This window comes from Saccopteryx leptura, chromosome 5 (assembly GCF_036850995.1).
Source record: "Saccopteryx leptura isolate mSacLep1 chromosome 5, mSacLep1_pri_phased_curated, whole genome shotgun sequence".
NCBI lineage: Eukaryota > Metazoa > Chordata > Mammalia > Chiroptera > Emballonuridae > Saccopteryx > Saccopteryx leptura.
Window position 1 is genome coordinate 109014469 of NC_089507.1, and position 24968 is coordinate 109039436.

General features: G+C 47.1%; 1 protein-coding gene across 2 annotated transcripts in view; it reads right to left on the bottom strand.

The window, feature by feature from the left end:
• CAMK1D (calcium/calmodulin dependent protein kinase ID) overlaps positions 1 to 24968 on the bottom strand; it is a 488361-nt gene that overhangs the window by 7692 nt on the left and 455701 nt on the right. For both annotated transcript variants that reach the window (XM_066384571.1, XM_066384569.1), the window contains exons 7-9: positions 10731 to 10843; positions 8502 to 8580; positions 1054 to 1141 (exon numbers count right to left, since the gene is read on the bottom strand). In XM_066384571.1, the coding sequence (XP_066240668.1) occupies positions 1054 to 1141; positions 8502 to 8580; positions 10731 to 10843 (280 nt within the window). The remainder of the gene's footprint in view (positions 1 to 1053; positions 1142 to 8501; positions 8581 to 10730; positions 10844 to 24968) is intronic.

Here is a 24968-nt window from a genome sequence, read left to right on the forward strand (position 1 = left end):
AATAAATGTAAACCAATTCTCTTTATAATCTAAGAGAAATAACTTTTAGAATAAAAAGGACATTATAATAATATAGTAGCTTAAAATATGACATTTAAAAATAATTTTAACTTTCCTAACTGGTGATTTTTTGCCCTAAATAATAGCATTTCTGCAGACTAAAGGAGGTCGGTGGAATTAATTTTGTTTCTGTATGGTGTCTCACTGTTGGCATTTAATTACCCACACTTATTAGAACACAGGTTTTAGGTACCTAGTCAATGAACACAAAACCTCAATGGTTTACACACATCACATTTTTATCAGACAGTATCAACGATTTCAACTCAGATGTCCTGTTTGTTTCCCTTTCATGTCACATTATTACAAGTCAACCATTCAAAGTTCCAGCAAGGTAGAGAAAACAAGGATTATGTGCCTTGGCTAGCTGGCTTAGTGATAGAGCATTGGACCGGCATGTGGATGTTCCCGGTTCAATTCTTGGTCAGGGTACACAGAAGAGGAGACCATCTATTTCTCCACCCCTCCCCCTTCTCTTTCTTTCTCTCTCTTCTCCTCCTGTAGCCATGGCCCAATTGATTCAAGCTCATGGGTCCTGGGCTATGAAGATGGCTCCCTGGAGCCTCTGTCTCAGGCACTAAAAATAGCTTGGTTGCAAGCATGGCTGCAGATAGGGGTTGCCGGGTAGATCTTGGTTGGGGTGCATGTGGGAGTCTGTCTCTGTATCTCCCCTCCTCTTAATTGGAAAAGAAGGGAAAAAAGAAAATGAGAATTATATAAGATACAGCACATGAACTGGAGCTGGCATACTATTGCTGCTTTTGACTCATAGTGGGGAAAAATTAAATCACAGACTTCATCCATCTCACATCATGATACTCCCTTCAAGTCTTATTGACTTCATCATTATTGGTTAACATTAGCAAAATTATTTGGTTGTGGTTCTGGGGATTTTCATCGTAACCCTTAGAAATGAAAAAATGCTCAAACCACACAGCAAATTTCCATGTGAGTGGTTAAACTCACTGGGAGTTTGATCAACACAAGACTTACTCTCCATTTGCTCTTGGCAAAGTTCTTCCGGATCTGGGCGCTGACAGACTCATGGATGTTTTTGTTGAGAGCTGTGTCACCTGCGATCCTGAAACACAGGCAAAGATGCTTCTTCAGAAGGGTTTCTCGGGGGGCTCTGACACTGGTCTTACTTTTGCTGGGAAGCCTCATCCGGCCCCTTTCCGGAGATTCCCTGAGAGGCTGGCTTGCCACTGCTCTCCCAGCTGCGGGACATCCTCCTGTGGCTGCCGTCTGCCTGCGCACAGTCTGCCTGCGTGCCGTCTGCACCACTGCGCTCCAAGTCCTGCCCCAGTCCTACATGCGGTACTCTCTCTACCCTGGGTTGGCACCTTCATGGTTGAACTGTTTCTGGCTCCCACTTTTTCCTCTTCTGACAGGCATTTCTGCAACATCCACAATGACAACACCACCTGAACGCAGTTTCCATCCCCGCCCCTCCTTCTCCCTCTTCCTCCCTCCACACCAGCTTTCTACCTGTAGCATGTCACCACCACCATCTCAAATGTGTTCCCTGATCACCAGAACCCTCCCAGGGCCTCTTCCCAGCTTCTACCTGCCTAAGGACCCCCTCTCTTTCTTCTCTGTGCCCTCTTTCCCATGGACCAGCTCACATCTGGGGGCCCACAACTCCCTCCTCGTTCTACCCCAGCTGAACTCCTCACCTGTAACCACCCCCTGCCCCCCCACCCCCCAGCATGCCAGCCCCTTCTCTGTGCTCAGTGAGAGCGTTGCCCTAGTCAGCCCTGCTTGGCACACCCACTCCTGAATTTCCCAGATGAGCTCTCATAAATGCCAGGACCACATCCACTTTATATTAAACTGGGCCCTTGATATTACTGGGCCATAGTTCTTGCTTGTTCCTTAGCCTTCTATTAATAAGGAAGAAGGTAGGTATGATCTTTACCTTCTGTCCTTAAGAGTTCCCCTTCATTTTATGACTTCTTTCCTCTGCTCCCCCTTCCCTTCCACCCCACCCTCAGGCTTACACCTCTCTCTTCCCCTCCTCTCTCTCAGCTTACAGCCTCTCTGGTCCTAGTGATCACCTGGAGGTCACTCACAGCCCATTCTTCTCCCACACCTCCCTCCTCGACCTCACATCACTGCCCTCCACGTTCGACTATGGCCACCCCCACTCAGCCTTCTGGGCATGGACACTCCCGTCTTCCCTTTCCTTTTCAGCAAACTATAACATTCTAGATTGATATATGATGCCCCTAAAATTTCTTGCATCTTGGAGAAGTCACTGGGCAGACAGATGCTGGGGACACGGACCATTCTTTCTGGGTGGAAGGTGTATGAGGACACCTGTTGTCTCAGACCCACAGGGCCCTGGACTCAAAACAGCCTGGATGCCAGACTATGGAGTCCACATGTTTTGAGAAATGAAAGGAAGAAGCTTAGAGTTTATTTAAACAAGAAATATAATCCTTGGATAAAAAAATACGTTCCTACCTACCTAGCCTTTTACTTTATTGCTGAAAACATGATTGAGGGACTGGGCATTAAGTCTATGCCAGGCTGGGCCCGAGTTTTGAATACAGTCTGATGTTTCCAGGGAAAGTAGCACCCCCATCCAGACTCCTGCTTTGTCCCACAGGGCTGAAAATGCTTAGCCAAGAGGACACTCAAAACGAAGCTGTCATGAACCAGATTTCTACTAGCAACAACTGTCAATCACCCCCTTACCCAAGAGGCACACAACAAAAAGAAGTAAGATCTGAGTGGGCAATCCATCCAAAACCAGAGTAACAGGAGGCTAGGGGTTGTAGACATCTTTATTAGGCTTTTTCTCCTGGAACGCTCATGTGAGTATTTCCTCCTGCACTGTTTATAAAGGCTACATCCTCAGAAAAGGACATTCCAAATTGTCTGTGGCCAGCTCTTTCTTGGAAACAGCCGCACAGAGTGGTAGGAAGTATGGAACTCGTGGGGCTGAGCACGGCCACAGGGCAGAGCCGCGCTCCAAACCAAACAGGCCAGTGAGCAGGAGGGAGACTCCCTTCTCTGTGGGTGAGCATGGGCCCAGATGAAAGGAAAATGCACACTTCCAATTATTCCATGAATGTTCCGTGCTCACTTCCCACAGCCCCAGAGGCCCCGCAGCAGGGAGAGAACCAAGCAGGGCACACAGCGGTGGCCCACAGGCCCTGGCTGGGCAGCTACCTTGAACTTGACTGCACAGGCCCTTCCTCCATGGGCACCATGATGGAAACACAGCTGCTGCTCCCAGTGAGCCCAGGGGTGACAGTGACAACACGTGAGGCTCAGGGTGCACGGCACAACTAGCTGCAGAGTCATTCATCAGCTGAAGGAGGCACGGGGTCTTAGAAATGGAAGGAACTTCAGTTGTCATTTAGTTGTCCTAGGAATGACAATGCCTCTGATACAGGAGAATGTCCTCATAGATTCACACACATACCGCGTGCGCGCGCGCACACACACGTTAAGCTATGGAGCCACATTTCATTCAGGTCTCTCCCCTCCCTTGCTTTTCAGTCTTTACCTCTATTCTAACACTGCAGCTGTTATTTACATAACTCACACTTTGCCCTCCTTCACACACAGAGCACCAAACTCATCTCTCCTTGCCTTTGGGTGTTTTTGTGTTTTCTACACAGGCTGCTAAACCTCCATGGCTATACATTTGCATTTTTCTAGCCACTTGTTCGAGATGTCAGGTGTTTCCCAGACTCCTGGGCTGTGTCCTGATTCCAGCTTGGCTGGATGGAGACAGCAGATGGGAGGGGTCTCTGTCAATACTGAGAGGAAAGCTGAGGTGCCACGCTGGCTGGCCCCCAGGTCCCGAAGGTGGGCACACTGCCGCTGGCCGGGCCCCAGGTCCCGAAGGCGGGCACACTGCCGCTGGCCGGGCCCCAGGTCCCGAAGGCGGGCACACTGCCGCTGGCCGGGCCCGAGGTCCCGAAGGCGGGCACACTGCCGCTGGCCGGGCCCCAGGTCCCGAAGGCGGGCACACTGCCGCTGGCCGGGCCCCAGGTCCCGAAGGCGGGCACACTGCCGCTGGCCGGGCCCCAGGTCCCGAAGGCGGGCACACTGCCGCTGGCCGGGCCCCAGGTCCCGAAGGTGGGCACACTGCCGCTGCCATGGACCACTGGGTCACCGATGCCCAGGACCATCTCTTTGGCTTGCTTTTTACTGAAACTGGATTCTGAGGTTTAGAACAATCCAAACCAGACGAAGGAACCCATCAAGGTGCTTCCCTATAACCAGGAATGGGTTCCACACGCCACTTGCCAGTCCTTACTCTTTGGCCACCAGCCAGCTAGTTCCTTCCCATGTGTCACCAAGAGCCAGGCCAAGCCCTGGCGAGGGGCTCAGGAAATAGCTGGTAGGATGGGCTGACTGCCCTCCAGGGGGAGGCCTCTCCTGTCTGCAGTGGTCTGTTTGCAGGCTGAGGGAAGGCCCCTGTGACTTCCAGAGGCCTCTCCTGGCCCCAGTAGGCCTGATTAAGCTGGAGGAGCAAGTGCAGAAGGACAGACTCTGCCCTGTGGACAGAGCTGGTGTGCTGAGCTGACCGGCTGCAGAGCGTGCTGCTGGCGGACTGCGTGTCACTGGACAGTCCCTCTGCCCCCAGCCAGCTCTCGGCTGAATCCATCTTCTTCACTCAGGGAAGTTTATGTATAAAAACAACAACAACAACAACAGGTATATCACACAGCCCAGTAAGTGGGGGTGTTTCAATGATGCTTAAGTCAATTGCACTCTTTTTTTTTTTTTTTTTTTTTTTTTTTTTTACAGAGACAGAGAGAGAGAGAGAAGGATAGACAGGGACAGACAGACAGGAACAGAGAGAGATGAGAAGCACCAATCATTAGTTTTTTGTTGCAGCACCTTAGTTGTTCATTGATTGCTTTCTCATATGTGCCTTGACTGTGGGGCTACAGCAGGCCTAGCGCCTCCCTGCTCGAGCCAGTGACCTTGGGCTCAAGCTGGTGAGCCTTGTTCAAACCGTGCTCAAACTGGCGACCTCGGGGCCTTGAACCTGGGTCCTCCGCATCCCAGTCTCACGATCTATCCATTGCACCACCGCCTGGTCAGGTTCAAATGAACTCTTTTTTTAAAAATCATTCTCCGATGATGGACTTCTTAGAAAATTTGAAACAAATAGTAAAAATTATAAAACACGAGAGGAAAAAACACCTCTGAAGACAGCATTTAATTGTTCAGCTTACATGCTGTACGTCTCAATGGGACCCAGGCCGATGACCTAGGTCTTCATCTCCTGCTCGACCTCGTCCTGAGCTCCAGGCTCACTCAGCACGGCACACACCACAGCCCTCCATCCAGACCACCCTCCTTTTCTCACGCAAGCCTGCTCGCTCTCCTAGCACAGGCATCCTCCCAGTCCCAGAACTGAAAACTCAGCAATACCCTCGACCCTCCCACCCCACCCACCAGTGCTTTCCTCCATCTGCAGATTCCCCGCCATGGGCGTGAGCGTCCCTAGTGGTCTTCTCCATCCCTGTCCACCCTGTGGTGCCGGGCAGGCCGCGTTCACTCTCCTCTGGGCAGCCTTCTCTCCGCCTCCTGTCTGCAGGGTTCTGCCCCTCTCCTGTGCCCATCTCCACAAACTGTCTTCTACCAGGCAGCCAGGCTGAGCTTGCTGAAATGCAAATCTGACCACCCTGCTTAAAACCTGCCAGGGGCCCCTGCCGTCCAAATGGAAAAGTACACATTCCTTAGTACAACCCTAAAATAACAGCGATTTGTATAGATTAGAGATTTATTAGGTAGTAGCTACTCTTCATGTATGTATTATCTCATCAAATCCTTAGAAAAGCCCTGTAGGCTGCTGTTACTTATGATCTCAATTCTACAGGGGAGGCCCCAAGGATTAAGGAGCTTGCCCTCCAAGCCCTCCTCAGTAACCGTGGTGAGACCAGGACTTGAACTCAAGACTACACTAGGGCTCACGCCAGAACCCTAGGTCTGGCCCCCTTTCCATTCTCATCTCCTGCCTCACTCTTTGTCTCCCCGACCCCAGGAATACCTGGTGCGTGGTGCGAGCGATGAGTGTGCAGTGAGCAGGCAGGAAGCCCCTAGGCCTGGCCTGGGTCACTCACCTGGCCTGGAGCCCCCTCCTTATCCTGGGAGACCTAGTGAAGAGTTCTCATAGCCTAAAGCTCAGCATTCTTGTAAGGTCCCTCTTCTTTCTGCTGAGGGTCACCCTGTCCTTCTGCCAGGCTCCTCAGTTAAAATGAGCTTTCCTTTCTTTGGTTTTTCAAAAATGGCCAGTGAAGGAAAAACTGGGTTTTAACTGGCTACCCGTGTGCCTTCCACAGACTGAGGCTAGATCAGTGAACAGGTACTAGGAAGCAAATCACTTTCTTTCTTTTGAGGTCATTTTCCTCCTTTATAAGATAATCCCAAAAGTCTCATTACATAGCCTGACTAGTGGTGGCACAGTGGATAGAGTGTAGACCTGGAATGCTGAGGTCCCAGGCTTGAAACCCCGAGGTCACCAGCTTGAGCGTAGGCTCACCAGCCTGAGCATGGGTCGCTAGCCTGAGCATGGAATCAGAGACAGGACCCCACGGACGCTGGCTTGAGCCCGAAGGTTGCTGCCGTGAAGCCCAAGGTCACTGGCTAGAGCAAGGGGTCACTGGTTCGGCTGAGGACCCCCAGTCAAGGCACATATGAGAAAGCAACAATGAACAACTAAGGTGCCGCAACTATGAGTTGATGCTTCTCATCTCTCTCTTCTTTGTCTTCCTGTCTCCCTGTCTCCCTCTTTCTCTCTTTCTCTCGCTAAAAAAAAAAAAAAAAAAAAAGTGTCATACATATAAGATAAACGAGTACTGGGGATGTAATGTACAACATGATGACTATGGTTAACACCACTGTATGGTATATCCTAAAGGTTTTCATGACAAAGAAAAAACATGATTTTTGTTAACTACTGTATATAAGGTGACGGATGTTAACTGAGCTCACTGTGGCAATCATTTCACAACAGATACGTATGTTAAGCCATTCTGCTGTATACTTTAAACTTACCCCGTTTTGTATGTCAATTATATCTTAATAAAACTGGGAACAAAAAGTTTTACAGATTCAAAGGCCCACTGTTTATAAAGTAAGAAAACTTTATTATCTTTATAGTCACATACTTTGACCTACTGTCCAAAGTGATTTACTAAAAAATAAAAATCAAGATGATATATAATCAAAACTGTCTCCTTATTCAGAAAATTACTATCCTCCCCCTCCCCAGCCTATCCGCTCCTCCCCCTGGACATCTTTCTAGGTGAGGGGTCATGCAGTTCTGGTGGCAAACAGTTCTGCCTTTGCCACCAGCTGGCTGTATTGTCTTGGCTAAGTTATTTCATCTTTCTAAATCCATCTCCTTATCTTTGACATGAAGATACGGCCTACTTTACAGGGTTATTATAAAGAAATGAAATGAGATGTTATTTTCATGTAATTAATACAGTGCCTGGAACATAATAGGTTCTCATTAAATGACAGCAGTTATGATAAATTAAAATACTGGGAAACTGGGTCATGGCACTACCCTAAACAGGTCCTGGTCCTCTCTGGGGGGTTAATCAGCAGATGAGACTGTGGAGGAAATGCTACAGAAGATGGTGGAATAAACAAGGGGACGGTTTTCTAGGGTGTTTCCTAGGGGAACTCTCTGGCACTGAAGGTCCTGTCTGTCTATTTTCATTAAATTACATATTTTACTACTGGTCTTTGTTTCAAAATGGATGTTCACGGTGCTTTAGTAATAATAGCAATGAAGCATTTACTATATACACCAGAAATTGTGCCAAACCCTTCATATGCATTATCTCAGTTATTTTTTATGCCAACCCTGTAAACAAGGTATCAGTATTCTCATTTTAAAGATGAGAAAATCAGGCTCAGAGAAGTTAAGTATATATAAACCCAAAGTCACAGCTAGCTGATAGTGTAAGTGGGTTAGGATCTAGTAAGTGGCACAAAAACAAGTAGCCCCAAGGACACAGCTAAAAGTGTGCACAGACTGCCCTGAACGATCAACTAATCCCTCTGGAGTTGAAAAGACACTAACCAGAGAAGCATCTTAAAAGGAAAAAATATATATAACTCAATTCATTCAACTACTGAGTAATAAATTCAAAAAATAAAACGTCTATCTTAGTGCCTTGTTGGTACTTACCTTCAATAAAAATGACCCTAAAAAAATCATGTAAAGTGACAAAGCTCCAGCTATCTTTTGCACATTTAACTTGTCACTAGTGCACTCAGAAGACTGAGCTTGAGGGAACAAAAGATTTTAAGTGTTGGCATCTGGGGAGGATTAGGCCACTAGCCAGAGAGAAATGCAGTCATCACTGTGGCTTTCATAATTAGTGATAGCCAATGAGATGTGTACCTGGGAAGGCAACAGACACATGGCCTCTCTAGGGGGTGATCTCTCTTACCATGGGTGCCGGGCTGCCTGCTCGCAAGTGTATCTTTTATTTGGATCTTTCTCCATCAGATTTCGGATGAAGTCTTTCGCTGTTCAGAAAGAAAGCACAAGGAAGGAATCAGTCTGGGGTTTGAGATATGACACCAGCAGCTCCCTGAGAGCGTCGGGTGCTGCATGAAAATTACGAGACCAACCCTTCACAGACCTTGTGGTACCCTGGACATGTGGTACCTGAGACACATGGTGCCCTGGACACGTGGTACCTGAGACACATGGTGCCCTGGACACGTGGTACCCAGGACACATGGTGCCCTGGACACGTGGTACCCGGGACACATGGTGCCCTGGACACGTGGTACCCGGGACACATGGTGCCCTGGACACGTGGTGCCCTGGACACGCGGTACCTGGGACACATAGTGGCCTGGACACGCGGTACCCGGGACACATGGTGCCCTGGACATGCGGTACCCTGGACACGTGGTACCGGGACACATGGTGCCCTGGACACGTGGTGCCCTGGACACGCGGTACCTGGGACACATAGTGGCCTGGACACGCGGTACCCGGGACACACGGTGCCCTGGACACGCGGTACCCGGGACACGCGGTACCCGGGACACATGGTGCCCTGGACATGCGGTACCCTGGACACGTGGTACCAGGACACACGGTGCCCTGGACACGTGGTACCGGGACACACGGTGCCCTGGACACGCGGTACCCGGAACACGCGGTGCCCTGGACACGTGGTACCCGGGACATGCGGTGCCCTGGACATGTGGTACCCGGGACACATGGTGCCCTGGACTCACGGTACCCTGGACATGCGGTACCCGGGACACATGGTGCCCTGGACACGTGGTACCCTGTACACGCGGTACCTGGGACACATGGTGCCCTGGACATGCGGTACCCGGGACACATGGTGCCCTGGACACATGGTACCTGGGATACAGGTACCAGTATTTGGGGAAAAGGGAAGCCAGGTTTGGGGCTCTGAATGTTGACCTGCCAGTGCAAAAGCAGCCAAGCCAGGCCTGGGACCCTGCCTCTCCACTCAACGTCCCTTCCATCTAAAAGTCAGAGACACTTTTAGTTCAGAGATGAACTATCTGTCACCATGAACGTTTTCTTCCACTCCTGCCACAGGGAGCTGTTTTGTTGATGTCCCTCCCTGCTTTAGATTGATGACACAGATTCAACAAAACTCCTGGAGCACCTGCGAAGCTCTCAGACCAGGTGATGCAGTGAAACGTTCCCTTGTGAGCAGTGGGGAGTGTTTGGAGGCCCGGGATGGGGTGCGACCCAACAGCAGGACACTGACCACGTGTAAGACCAGGTCACAGAACCAGATCACACCTGTGGGCCAGGTCGGGAATCTGCAGCTTCACAGGGTCCGGCAGCTCATTGCCCACAGGCCTGGGATTCTGGGAGAAGGCCATGCCCTTCCCAAGTCCGAAGGAAAATATTCCCCACCTGGCTCTTTCTTGCAAGCCCTAGAGAACTGTACTCCCAGTTTTAGAGAATTGAGGAAGAGAGCAGGATGTTTCCAGCGAGGGGGAAAGGAACACAAATAATACAATGCAATATTTGCATCAGTGAGCACAAAGCTCTATTTTATCTGTTATTTGATTTGATTCTTACCACTGTCCTTGATAGGAAGGACTATTACTACCATCCTCTTTTTATCAACTTGAGAAATTTTGTCAGTTTTCATGGGCCCTGGCTTCGTCTTTACCCCTGAGGACAAAATGCTGAACTTCCCTGGGAACATTGTAAGCTAGTATGGTAGCTGAGACCTGGGCTCGGGAGTGAGGCTTGGGATCGAATCTCAGCTCTGCCAATTTCCACCTGTATGACTTGGGACAAGTTATTTCACCTTCCAGGCCATAATTTCCTCACCTGTCACATGGAGCTAACAGTAATATCCCCGACAGGCTGTCCTGAGGATGAGCGCATGTGCACAGCTCGCCGTGCTCAGCACACAGTAAGCACTTGATATAAATGGTGGCTAATGTGGTTTCACTCCCAGGGTACGCAGATCAGGACAAGGCTAGGATTTGGTGGAGCGATGAGTCCCTGTCCCATGGCTTGGTTTGGGCCCATTTCAACCCTGCCTTCCAATTTGCAAGTCAAGCTCAAGTATAGGCCGTCCTGAGCCCCTGCCCTGGGCCTGTTGGGGTCAGGTGGTCTGGGAATAATGTTCCAGGGCTGCCCACCAGGAGCCAAGACTCACCAGAGTCGGAGATGTCATCCCAGTACGGGGAGTCGAACTCATACTCTGCCTTGAGGATCTGTTCAAAGAGCTTGGAGTCATTTTCATCATAGAAAGGAGGGTAGCCGCAGAGCCTGGAAGACAGGGCACAGTGAGGACCTGACAGGCTGCATCTCCTGGCGGCAGTCAGACAGCCTCCCTGGACGGGCCAGCTTCATCCCAGCTGGGGAAACCCACGCTGTGTGTGCAGCCCAGACAGCCTCAGTGAGGGAGTCCCACACTCCGCTGGCACCGGGGCACAGAACTAAACTTGTGATTTAGTAAATAGCAGAAAGGGCTAACTCAGGTGATAACTGATGTCCACCTTAATTCCTGAGCATTATTCAACAGAGTTCCATATGCCCTAAAAGCCTACCAGAAAGCCTTCTGTGCATAAATGTAATGGATCTTATTGTTTACAGTATTGTCCCTTTATAGATGATGGGTTAATGGAAAAAACAAACAGAATACAAGTTTATCCCTAACAGATTCATTTTAACAAATCATTATAGGAACAAAAGATGATTTCATCAGAGTGAGTACTAATTTGCCAGGCAGAGGTGGACTTAATGGTGGACACACCAGGTGCACATCCTGGGCCCAACCTCTGAAGGGCCCCGCAAAACCCCCACTTGACACTTTTTTTAATGACACCAAGTTTGGTTTCATATGTGCAATTTTGACATTAATAGTACATAATTTTTTTATTTATTTAAAAATATGGTTAACATGTATTTTTATTTTCCCTGTCTCTCTCTTTTTTTTTTTTTTTTTGTATTTTTCTGAAGCTGGAAACTGGGAGAGACAGTCAGACAGACTCCCACATGCACCCGACCGGGATCCACCCGGCACACCCACCAGGGGCGACGCTCTGCCCACCAGGGGGCAATGCTCTGCCCCTCCAGGGCGTCGCTCTGTCACGACCAGAGCCACTCTAGCGCCTGGGGCAGAGGCCAAGGAGCCATCCCCAGCGCCTGGGCCATCTTTGCTCCAATGGAGCCTTGGCTGCGGGAGGGGAGGAGAGAGACAGAGAGGAAGGAGAGGGGGAGGGGTGGAGAAGCAGATGGGCGCCTCTCCTGTGTGCCCTGGCCAGGAATCGAACCCGGGACTTCTGCACGCCAGGCCGACGCTCTACCATTGAGCCAACCAGCCAGGGTGTCTCTCTCTTTTTTTAAGGGGCCCAATATTTTCTTCTGTGCCTGGGGCCTCAACCGACCTTAATCCCCTCCGGCCACAAGTCACCCTAAACTGCACACTGTCAGCCCACCATGACCAGACTGAGTATATTTGAAAGGTTATAGTTTTGCTCATTAATAAGCATACGTTGGCACAAATTAGAATACAATCATCCTTTTCCACCAAAGCCTTTCAAAGTTGATTTTTAAATTGGGATGTTGGAATGTTGAAGTAACATATAGATACTGACAGTCATCTGACAGACATAATAGGAGCAGAAATTTTCATTAAATACCCTAAATACAACTCATTCCATAAAATTATAGGTGCTTTCTCTGGTTCTGCTGTCACCCCCAATATGACCTGACAATTTTCTGGACCTCAATTTTCTCATCTGAACACGAAAAAGACAGACTAGAAATTTTCCAATATTCTTTCTGGTTTTAAGATGCTGTGGTTCTATGGCTCCCTGCCCCAATTTGGCTGGTCAAGACCAAGGGGAAGGCCCTGGCCAGTTGGCTGAGCAGTAGAGCGTTGGCCCAGTGTATGGAAGTCCCAGGTTTAATTCCCAGTCAGGGCACACAGGAGAAGTGACCAGCTGCTTCCCCCCCATCTTTCTTTCTTTCTCTCTCTCTCTCTCTCTCTGCACCTCCCGCAGCCATGGTTTGAATGGTTTGAACAAAGTTGGTCCTGGGGTACTGAGGATGGCTTCATGGCCTTGCCTCAGGTTCTAAAACATCTTGGTTGCCAAGCAACAGAGCAGTAGCCCAGATGGGAAGAGCATAGCTTAGTAGGGGCATGCTGGATGGATCCTGGTTGGGGCGTATGCGGAAGTCTGTCTCTCTGCGTCCCCTCCTCTCACTTAAAAAAAAAAAAAAGACTTAGGGGAAGAGCTGGTATGTGCTTGAAGTCCAGTCTACATGGGGCAGATCCCAGCTGGGACTCGACAGGTGGGAAGGGGTGGGATTGAGGCTGGGGCTGGAAGGAATGGACAGACAGAAGGCAGGGTTGGATTCTGGAAGGCCAGGTGCAAAGCTGGATAGGACAGAACTCGCCCTCGACAACCCCCTGGGTGGCAGCCACAGTGGGAGTTCTGCCCCCACACAGGCTCTGAATCCTCCCACATAGCCAAACTTTGTTCAAAGCATAGGTACAGCTTGGAGACCACCTTAATGAGAACAAATTAACAGGAATCAACAGATTCCAGGCCTGTGAAGGATGTGGCTTGTTGGCAAATAAGAAATCTCATAAAGGTTCCAAACAGCTTTGGTCCAGCTACTCCTGCTACGAAACGCAGTGTCACTAGCTTGGCTGCACGGGGGACTGAGTGACACTGTTAAAGGCTGTAGGACTTTCTTGGACTGATGTGATTCTAAAGCCTTTATCCCCACAAGGTTGATTTAGGGTCCCTGTGCCTGGAAAATTTCATTTTTAAAGATTTGCTACTTTTGGCAAAACGAGTAAGAGCCAGTGCTTCTGAAACCACCAAGCACATGTTTCACTGCCCAGGACACCCAGGAGCCAGGAGATGGGTATGTACATTTCCCGTAATGAGGATTAGGATGAAAAGAAATGTGCGTATTAGGAAAGGCAGCAGAGCAGAATGTCAGTGCCTCTTGGAAAGTAACCGAATTTTAGATATGCAAGGCTTCTGTTTATTAACAATGGAGTAAGTTTCACCTTACACTCTGGCTTTCTTTTCAAGGAAAAAAGCCTTTAAGAAAATTCCAAGAAAGATTTATTCTTCTTGTACCAATTTTCTTAATGTATATCTCAACTTCTTCTGGTTTTAGCTCTTCTCTTGGGAAGGAGGAGTAAGACTGAGGAAAAAAGAAAAGGAAATAGATCTAGCCTAGAAACTAAGTAAATTAAATTTTAAAAAGAGGATTTCAGAATAAGAACCGTAAAAGAACAGAAGGACAAACAGAAGTTATGAAATCTTTCTCAGAGCTAGACATTTCACAGAGCTCCCTGGCCAGGATATTTCATTAGTAAGTTTGTGGGCGGGTCCAAAGAGGAGAAGTAACAGGTTTGCGCTGTTTATCACCATACACAGGCCACTGGCAGCTGTGGTCTTGGACCTGCCTTTTGCATGTGTAATCTCTGTATGATTATTTTACACATAATACCACTTAAACAATTGAAAAATTATCTCATCATGCATACTCAAAGAAAATAAAGCCATTCCCAATTGTTCTAGTTTATGGTTTTGTATAACATCTAAACTTTATGGTTTTGTATAACATCTAAACTTGCGCACCAATAACCAAGAGTTGGGCAACACACCTTCACAGGGCTCATCCACTGTCTCCATCCTAAGCTTCTATTTTCCTTATAGCTTTTAGTACCAAAGACAGACACAGAATGGACAGAAGGGAGCTGACGTCAGAATGGTGGGAGGCAATGAGCTATTACCTCACATTTGTAAAAATAGATATTATAAAAAAAAAGAGAGAAGTGTTGGCAAGGATGTGGAGAAACAGAACCCTTGTACACTGTTGGTAGGAATGAAAAGTGGTGCAGCCACTACGGAGAACACTGTGGAGGTTCCTCCAAATACTAAAAATAGAATATATGATCCAGCAATCCCACTCCTAGGTATATATACAAAGGAAATGAAATCAGTACCTTGAATATACACACACAAACTCTCTCTTCCTCTTTTTCTTCCCCACATTCATTGCAGCATTATTCACAGCCAAGAAATGGAAATAAAATTTAAGTGACCACTAATGGAGGAATAGAGCAAGAAATTGTGAGATGTATATGTATTTATATATCACAACTTGATATATGTATGTACGTATGTATGTATTATTTATCCTTATAAAAGGAGATTCCACCATTTGTAACCACGTGGAAGAACATGGAGGACAGACATTACACTAAGTGAAATAAGTCTGACATACAAAACAACCTGCATGATCTCACTTACATGTGGAACCTTACCAAGTCAAACACACAGAATCAGAGAGTAGAACGGTAGTTTCCAGAGGCAAGGAGGCAGAAGCTGTTGGTCAAAGATACTGGCATACAGTTATGTAGGATGAATAAATCTAGAAATCTAATGGGCAACATGGTGATTCTAGTTAATGATACTGTATTGTATCTTAAAATTTGCTAAGAGAGTAGATTTCAGAATGTAAAATAAACAGTACAGAATACAAAAAAAATAGTAACAATGGAATTAGAAAATATGCTAAGGAGTCTGACTGTTAGCAATCATTGACTAGTATATGTATATCAACTCATCATATATACCTTAAATATATACAATTTCTATTAAAGAAAAAAGTGGTGGTAGAATAAGTACCAGCCATGTTTAATATCAAAGAGACTTTTTAAAAATTTTTTATTGTGGTAAGAAAAGTTAACGTGAGATCTAACCTCCTAAGTTTTTAAGTGTAAAGTACAGTACGGTTGACTACAGACACAATGTTGTACACCAGTTCTCTAGAGCTTATAGATCTAAAACTTTATACCCATTGATTAGAAACCCTCCTCTCCTTTCCCCCAGCCCCTAGCAACCACCATGCAACTCTTTAATTCTATGAATTTGATGGTTTTCAATATCTCATTTAAGTGGAATCATGCAGTGTTTGTCCGTATGGGCTTATTTCACTTAGCATAATATCCTCAAGCTTTATACATATTGTCACATATTTTGCAATTCTGTTCTCTTTAAAGGCTGGATAATATTTCACTGTTTGTATACTGTATTTTCTTTATCCATTTATCTATTGGATAGACATTTAAGTTGCTTCTATATCTTGGGTATTATGAATAATGCTGTAATAATCATGAAAGTGTTTATCTCTTTGAGATCCTGATTTCAAGTCTGTGGATATATAACCAAAAATGGGTTTGATGGAGCATATGGTAGTTCTGTTTTTAATTTTTTAGAAACCTCCATACTGTTTTTCATAGTGCTACACCATTTTTTCATTCCCACCAACAGTGTGTAAGGTTTCCAATTTCTCCACATCCTCACCAATACTCTTTGTCTTTTGTTCTTTTTATTTCTCCAAAGAAGACATCCAGATGGCCAACAGGTATATAAAAAAATGTTCAATATCACTAATCCTCAAGGAAATGCAAATCAAAACCACAATAATAGATCATCTAATACCTGTCAGAATGGTTATTATCAAGCAGTGATTTTTAAAAAGTATTTCCACATGGATCTCAGAGTACTTTGTGGTCATCATAGTTAATCAACCAGCATATACATGTTTACTTAGTGCCTTTTGTATACTTTCTGTGTAGCATTCATTTGTTCATCAAACATTTATTTCTCATCTACTACATAGCAGGTACTGGGTTTGATACATAATGAAGATATAATGAAAACTAAGAGCGAGTTCCTGCTTCAAGAGCTTCAGTGGGAGAGACACAAACAGATAATAATAGCAAAGACAGTAACAATGACAGAGTATGCGAAAATTGCTATGAGTATAGAGAATACGGACATTGAAAATAATTCTTGAGAGAGGGAAGTAGTGGATAACTATACTTCGTCTCAGAAGATGAGCAGGAGTTTTTTGGGAGACAGAGGGGGCCCCAAGTGGGGGTGGCTAACCAGGAACAAAGACAGGGAGGCAGAAAAGAGCAGTCTATTCAAGAATGAAAGAGAAATCTGCTGCTGTTATAGCGTAAAACATAAGTCAGGGAGTAGGAGAGACAAGGCTGGTGAAATGGACAGTGGCAAGACCAGGGAGGCTGTGTTTCCCGTACTAAGAGAGACAGTCTTCCATTGGGTAACCAGAAGCCCCTAAAAGGTATCTGGTTATAGATGGGGGAGGTACATGGGCAAATGGCTTTGCAGCTGAGGGAAGGGTCGGTAGATTTGAGGCAGGAAGACAAGTTAGCACTGTACCAGGCAAAAGAAGGACAGATGGCTGAAGGTGGTGGCAGCTGGATCACAGGAACATAAAGATTCCAAAAGGAGTTGAGAGAGCGCTTCCAATGCGGTAAGTGAAGGCCAGGATAACACCAGGTCCCCAGCAAGGAGGCTGGGAGCTGCCATCATCCATGGCGGGGAACACAGGAGGAAGAGTGGATCCAGGGGTTCCAACTTCTGCCTTCAGTGGCCCCACTCAGGGAAGCAGTTCTGGGCAGTTGTTGTAGGTGGGATGGGGGTAGGGGGAGTCTGGCCCTCCACAGGGTAACCCATAAGACAGCCTGGCATTAGTGGTAATTAGTCCTAGTAATCACACAGGTCCTGCTGAGGCATGGGCTGAAGAAGGCTGGGAGTAGAGAAAGCCAGTAGTGCAGACATGGACAGACAGGCAGAGAGGTCAGGAGGGAAAGACCAGCCAGGGGTGAGGCTGTGAGAGGGGCCAGTGCCCAGGGCTCTAACGGTGTCAGGGGTTTCCATTCGGTCCACACAAAGCCTTGAAGAAAATCCCTTTTCCTTAAGAAAATTGGAAGGAATCTGTCCCTTACAACTAAAAGTGCAAACATCTCACAGAGGATAAGATGAACGATTCCATTCGGCTGGGGTGAGCTGGACCCAGTGCATGTGAAGGCAGCTGGCTGGCAGTGGGGACAGAAGCCTGAAGCCAGGGACTTGCTCTGGCTCAGGGATGCCAAGTTAGAACCATCGGCATTTGCATGAAAGATGGGAGAATGGATAAGATCACTCAGCAAGAATTTATAGACACCAGAGCTGCAGAATGATCCTCTACAGGCTTAATCTGGCCCACAGACTTGTTTCGTGAGGCCAGCAGCGACTGAAAACAAATGTGACTGTGAATACCCTTAGTAACAACCCAGCTAGATCACCACAGTCTCCACTATTCCCTATTACACCCAGCTGGACACATTTACATCATTGACCACCTGGTGGTGACATTGAGTAAAGGGCTTAAAATGGTAGTCTGGAGAAGGCAGCTTTAAGGGGAGGAGGGGCTATACATTGTGTTTGGTGCTGCTGGCTACATGAGCTGCGTGAGCCCTGCTGGCCAAAATGCTCAAGGCATGGTGTGCGTGTGTGATATTCCTCCTCGGTAATCACAGCAGGAATTTAAGGAAGAATGAAAAGGCTGAGTGGGGTGATCAGGTAAGGCTCCTGGGAGGAGGTCTGACCTGGGCTATGATTCTAGGCTGGTGCCCATCAGACTCACCTAGGAAGGTGGTAAAACCTTAAGGTTCCCTGCATTCTCCTAAAACTGAGTGCATCGGAATCTTTAAGGGCAGGGCCTAACTATCTTTACGTTTGTTCTTTTTTAAAATGTATATAGAAATTTATGTTCATAGTTTAAAAGTTTAAATATAGAAGAGTATTGGGAAAATTCTCTTCCTGATCCACATTCTCAGTCCTGCTATTAATTTCCTGTGAATGCTTTTCAGAAATTTTCTTGGCATGTAAAGCATGGATGTATGTGTATGAGAATTCAAATTACCTGGAAGTATCAACTAGATGAGAGGTTTCAACCAGCGGTTGAGAAACACTAGACTAGATGGCTTTATACAAACAGCTAGTTTGTTTCTTTGCATGTTCCAGAAAGCCCCCAGCATGTGAATAAAGATGATCCCACTTCAGGGGGACTATGTGTGATTTTTCCCTCTTAGGTTTCCACTGAATATCATCAGCTGGCTACCTTTTCCTGCTTTCTGACCCAGAAGACAGCAACCTACCCCGGCTCTTCTGGGCCACATCTGCCCTCCCTGAGCAGATCCCTCAGGCCCCCACTAAGAATAGAGGACAAAAGAAAAAATGCCCGTTAGGCGTCTTCCGGCTGTACCAAACACTGACCAGGCATCTGCTGTGTCTCAGGCCCAAGGATACAGCACTGAATGAGGCCATCAGAGCCCTCCTCTCATGGTGCTTACATTCTCCTTGGAAGGAGGGCAGACACTCAACACAAAAGTTTAGAATAAACAAGAAATATAAAAATAGACAGGAAAGATAACGTAAAGCTGGTCATGGGAAGCCACTGCGATTTCATCCTCAACAAAGAGCATTCCACTGCATATTCTGTTCTCTGTGCCTGGAATGCTCTTTTTTTTTTTTTTTTTCTGAAGTGAGAAGCAGGGAAGCGGGGAGGCTGAGAGACAGACTCTTGCATGTGCCTGACCAGGATCCACCTGGCATGCCCACCAGGGGGCAATGCTCTGCCCATCTGGGGCATCGCTCCCTTGCAATCATTCTAGAGCCTGAGGCAGAGGCCATGGAGCCATCCTCAGCGCCCGGGCCATCTTTGCTCCAGTAGAGCTTTGGCTGCGGGAGGGGAAGAGAGAGACAGAGAGGAAGGAGGGGGTGGGGGTGGAGAAGCAGATGGGCACTTCTCCTGTGTGCCCTGGCCGGGAATCGAATGTGGGACTTCTACATGTCGGGCCGATGCTCTACCACTGAGCCAAGAGGCCAGGACTATGCCTGAAACACTCTTTTTTTTTTTTTGTATTTTTCTGAAGCTGGAAACGGGGAGAGACAGTCAGACAGACTCCCACATGCGCCCGACCGGGATCCACCCGGTACGCCCATCAGGGGGCGATGCTCTGCCCCTCCGGGACGTCGCTCCGCCGCGACCAGAGCCACTCTAGCGCCTGGGGCAAAGGCCAAGGAGCCATCCCCAGTGCCCGGGCCATCTTTGCTCCAATGGAGCCTTGGCTGCGGGAGGGGAAGAGAGAGACAGAGAGGAAGGAGGGGAAGGAGGGGAAGGAGGGGAAGGAGGGGAGGGGTGTAGAAGCAAATGGGCGCTTCTCCTATGTGCCCTGGCCGGGAATCGAACCTGGGTCCCCCGCACGCCAGGCCGACGCTCTACTGCTGAGCCAACCGGCCAGGGCCTGAAACGCTCTTATTCCTTGCTCCCAAAGCTCTGCATGTGTGGCTCTTGTTCCAAGGTGTCTTTCCCAATGTCCACCTTGGCCAGGGCAGGCTCTCCTCTGTGCTCCCCAGGCACCACCATCATGGCATCCATGTTGGTTGATATCTCCAACCATCATCTCCTCTATTAGACTTTGAACTCCCTGAGGAAGGTGAAAGCAACTCATTTATTTCTACAATCCTGGTACTCAGCCCAGGGTGTGCTTAGCAAAAGTCTGCTAGATGAATGAGTCTGCAAGTGCTTCAGGGTTTCAGGACTGTGTCCTCTACCCCGCGAGCCCTCTCCCCGAACACTTCCCATTTGTCACACTACTCCTCAACCCCATTTCTTTCTTGGGTCCTCTCAAAAAAATGTAAAAAGGATTATTTCATGGTTATTACAATTATATTCCCACCTTGATTCTGATTCCTGGAGGAAAAAGACATACCGTATTTCTTTTGTATTTTTCATTAGCACTCAATAGTATTCCACAAACGTGTTGACTATTGTTTGATAAACAGGAAATAGTTTATGCATGTGTATGTGCATGCACACTCAACAGCACATATGAAAAATGACTTAAGAAGAAGGGCTGAACATCCCCAAATGGGTATTTACTCTGGAAAAAATAATTCAACTAAACTTTCCCAGGTGTTACAATTTTTGCAGTAAAGCCTTCTAATGGCCAACAGTATCAGCTATCAGTGCCATCCTTCAAAACAGGCTGGAGCAAGCACAACATATCTTCAAAAGTATTCCCTGTGCTCACATCTGTCCTGTGCCCTGACAGATTCTCCTCCATGGACCCATCTCCCTGTTCTGGATTCCGTCCAGCCGGTAGATGAGCATGTGATGACACAACTCACACTATACCCACTGTCCCCACATGAATCCTCAAACCAGAAGCTGAAAAGTATATGTGAAGAAGGAATTTGCATAGGAGAGGGATGAGCAGAAAACCATAGGCTTTTGTTCTGGGGTCCAGAAGTCATCATTTGGTTCAAGCCCTGTCAAACCCTAGGAAAGTGAGTGTCAGAGAGACAAGGAGATGGACTCAGGACAATAGATAGTGCAGATCTGGGCAAACAGGTATTTGCCCAGGGCTCTCATTAAAGCAGCAAAAGCCACTTTAATCCAATTCCACAGATTTTTATGGAACCCTGATGTTATGTCAAATGCTGATCATGTTGCAATAAAGGAGACAGGCCCTGTTCTTGCTCTTTAGAGTCCATCCCTATTTGAACAGGACAAGTGGAATGTTGACTCTTCTACAGAAACCAATTATGCTGTGCATGTCCCATCAAAGTTAATGACAATGGCCACCATCTGTTGAGCGTTTATCGTGTTTCCAGCACTGGGCTACACAACTTATCCATGTTGTCTCACTGAGGCAAGTATTTCAATCTTCCATTCCCAGATGAGGAAGTTGCATAAATGATTAGGCAACTCACTCATATCTAAGGGGTGGAAGGAACAAAATCTTCACTTTCCACATCTAACTCCAAAGCCAACTCATGTTAACCTTGAAACACTATGGCCAGATATTTCCCTGCAAAGATGTGGCAACACTATATGTACTCTCTTCCCAGACCTGTCTCTGCAGCCAGGACATCGTGTTTTCCTCTCTACTCAATTTGGAAATGAAGCCAGACACAAGGCTTTAAGACTTGCCACATATTTTCAAATTCTATGTAAAGTCTCAGAATTATCCACTAATGACCATACATCCTGCCTTAAATTTCTAACCTGTTACAGAAGGGAGAAGGAGTGATGCTGCCTCTGGCCACTACTTTGTGCAGTGTATGACTGTGTGGACAGAATGTTCTGGAAACCTGCATTTAAGCTCAGCTGTTTGTATACCAATATTTCCAAGCATTGAGCTTCAAAGCCCTAAATTCTAGGAAGCCCTAAATTCTAGTAAGAGCTCAAGATTTCCTGAGAAATTTACCAAAAGCACATTTGTGAAGAAAGAGTAATTTTTATGCAATTAGATGAGGATACCATGAAAAGAACTGAAATAGCAAACCTCTCTAGATAAGCCACGAAGAGGCCAGCTTAGGTGCAAGGAGTCTCTGCAAGATTCCTCTCTCCTGTTTCAGAGCCCTTCCATCCAAACAAACTCCCAACTCTGGTTGCCATTTCTGATGATTATTCAGTTGTCAGTGTGCACTGTTGCACTCAAATCCTTTTCATATAAAATATTTCAAATAAGTTTTGGTACTTAAGAAGCGCATTACAGATAATTAGAAAGTTTGCTTACATGTATGTATTCCTTGATGACCCGGTTACCCTGGGTCAGTGAGGCACACCTCAACTCCTGCCCAGCCCCATGGCGTCCCACAGGATTGAGGCTTTCTGTCCTTCACGTCCTCTCACAGCTCTGGGTGGGAGCTGAGTGCAGAATGAAGGCTACTGGACAAAATCAATCAGACCTGGGCGTTTCTCCTTTGGAAACCAGAGTCTGACCGATTCACAACAACTCTGTGCAGCATTATCTGCTCTTCCTTCTTGGCACCTGGTAGGTATTCAGCGTTTATTTAATAATGGTCTTGAAGGGTAAGCCATCAGTCACCCTGCACAATGGCTTTGCAACACACTCCTTCAAGACTCAGATCACTGTTGCTCACCTTGTGCAGCTTTCTCCGAGCCAGGCAGGGCTCGCGGCTCTGCCCCAGGAGCTCTCTAGCCCTTGCCTCTCATCTGGGTGACAGCCAGCAGCCGGGATTGTAACCTATCTGTTTACTGACTGTTGCCGCCAGCAGACAGTAATCGGCTCCAAGGCCAGGGAGGAATGAATCCATCTCTGCAGCTCCATCATATTGCCTGGCACATATCACGCTCAATAAATGTCAGTTAAGTGAGTGACTGTAAATCCCCTGCCTCCCCTTCTCTAGGCTAAATATTCTGAAGCACTTAGCTGCCACTTAAGTGACAGTTTTCAGGAGATGAGGCTGAAATCAATATAGGAGAGCAGAGGAGGTGAGATGTTTTTCCATCTAGCCTGCAGCCACACTGTTCAGAGTATAAAAGTGATGGAGGTGAGATATTTCCTTCCTACTTCTCCTCCCAGGTGCCCTCTCTACCCCAGGGAGTTTGCAAAGACAACGTCACAGACATTGGTGGATCCCACCTTCCCTGAAGTCACTGGCAGGAAGTTGCTCCTATTATCATCTAAAATGCAGAATTTCTTTACTCAATTGCATAGCTTGTAACCACCCCCCCCCACACACACCGCCACTGTGTATACCTCTGCACTCACACTTTGAAACCAAAGGTAATTTATTTTTGACTATTTCCTAAGGGGTTAGAGGTGAACCAACTGTCAACAGGAAACTAATTAAGTCGTTCTCCTGAAGCAGTGGAGAGAGGATCACAGACCTGTGAACGAAACTGAAATGTGGTCAAGCAGCACTTGTGTCTCAGACTAAAGCTAAGACAAGGCAGCTAGTCACCCCAGGGTCCACTCAGTACAGAATAAGGAGGGGAGATTAGGCAGCTTTCTGAGAAACCTGGGGAAGCAGCCACACTGAAATGCAGTCAGAGAATTAAAATCCGTAAACTTAGAATTATAACAATCAATCAGTGAAAGCTGTTGAAATAAAAACGATGAAGCTGGAATAAGGAAAGAGCAGGGCGGTGGTTAATCTCTAAGGCAGGAGGAAGGAGAGAGAGGTGTGAGAACCGACCAGCACGCAGCCGCTCTGACAAGCCAGCAGGAATGGCTGTGCCGCTCCACAGCAATACCCGTGGGTGAGAAGGGGGAGGGGAGACCGCTGCAGGCATCATGAGAACAGCTAAGGTGGTCCGATTCCACTGCTCTGCTTCCTTGTTTTTAAAGGAAACTTCTGGTTTTGATTTGTTTTCTCACGAAGCATTTCCTTTCTTTCTTTCTTTATATTTTTTTACAGAGACAGAAAGAGAGTCAGAGAGAGGGGTAGATAGGGACAGACAGGAACAGAGAGAGATGAGAAACATCAGTCATTAGTTTTTTGTTGCAACACCTTCGTTGTTCATTGATTGCTTTCTCATATGTGCCTTGACCGTGGGGCCTTCAGCAGACTGAGTAACCCCTTGCTCGAGCCAGTGACCTTGGGTCTAAGCTGGTGAGCTTTGCTCAAACCAGATGAGCCTGCACTTAAGTTGGCAACCTCAGAGTCTCGAACCTGGGTCCTTCCGCATCCCAGTCCAATGCTCTATCCACTGCGCCACCACCTGGTCAGGCTCACGGAGCATTTTCTACCAGGCAGAGAACATGCTAGGGCGATGACATGCATCTCCAATTACCTTGTGGGACACAAATCTCATTATGATTTAGTGAACTGACACTCTAGTTTTGTTTATTTTTACAAATCTCTTTTGAGTCTGGCTAGTGTGAATCAATTTACTGGGAGCATCTGAGCAAGATGAATACACATCTAATTGAGTTTCTAAACTTCTATAGCCAAAATCAAGACCACAGGCCCATGGCGGCCTGAATGAGGCAATGTGTCCTATTTTGCAAAGCTAATGAAAATAACAAGATGATTGCTGCCTGCTGGGGATGCCAGTGAACTATTCTTACTCGTGTTAACGCTCCTCAAACCACTGTAACTCCCCTGGCTTGGTTATTTCTCCACACTCTGTCCTACTGAAGCTGGGCTCATGCTCTCATCCTGGGACATACATATCTATAAGAAAGGCAGCTAGTAGCGCAGTAAAGTAATGGTGATTACCTTGGTGAAGATTATCCTTTGTCTCAGAATGAACATGGCTTGAAGATTAGGTAGTTTTAGTTACACTCTTAACAAAGCTGATTATTCTGTGCATATTAACCAGTCAATACTTATGTGACCTAGTTTTAAAAATTGAACAAGCCTGACCAGGCGGTGGCGCAGTGGATGGAGCGTCGGACTGGGATGCAGAGGACCCAGGTTCGAGACCCCGAGGTCGCTGGCTTGAGTGCGGGCTCATCTGGTTTGAGGAAAAAGCCCACCGGCTTGAACCCAAGGTTGCTGGCTCCGGCAAGGGGTTACTTGGTCTGCTGAAGGCCCGCAGTCAAGGCATGTATGAGAAAGCAATCGATGAGCAACTAAGGTGTTGCAATGCGCAATGAAAAACTAATGATTGATGCTTCTCAGCTCTCTCCGTTCCCGTCTGTCTGTCCCTGTCTATCCCTCTCTCTGACTCACTCTCTGTCTCTGTAAAAAATAAACAAATAAATAAAAAATTAAAAAAATAATTGAACAATATAGGAGGC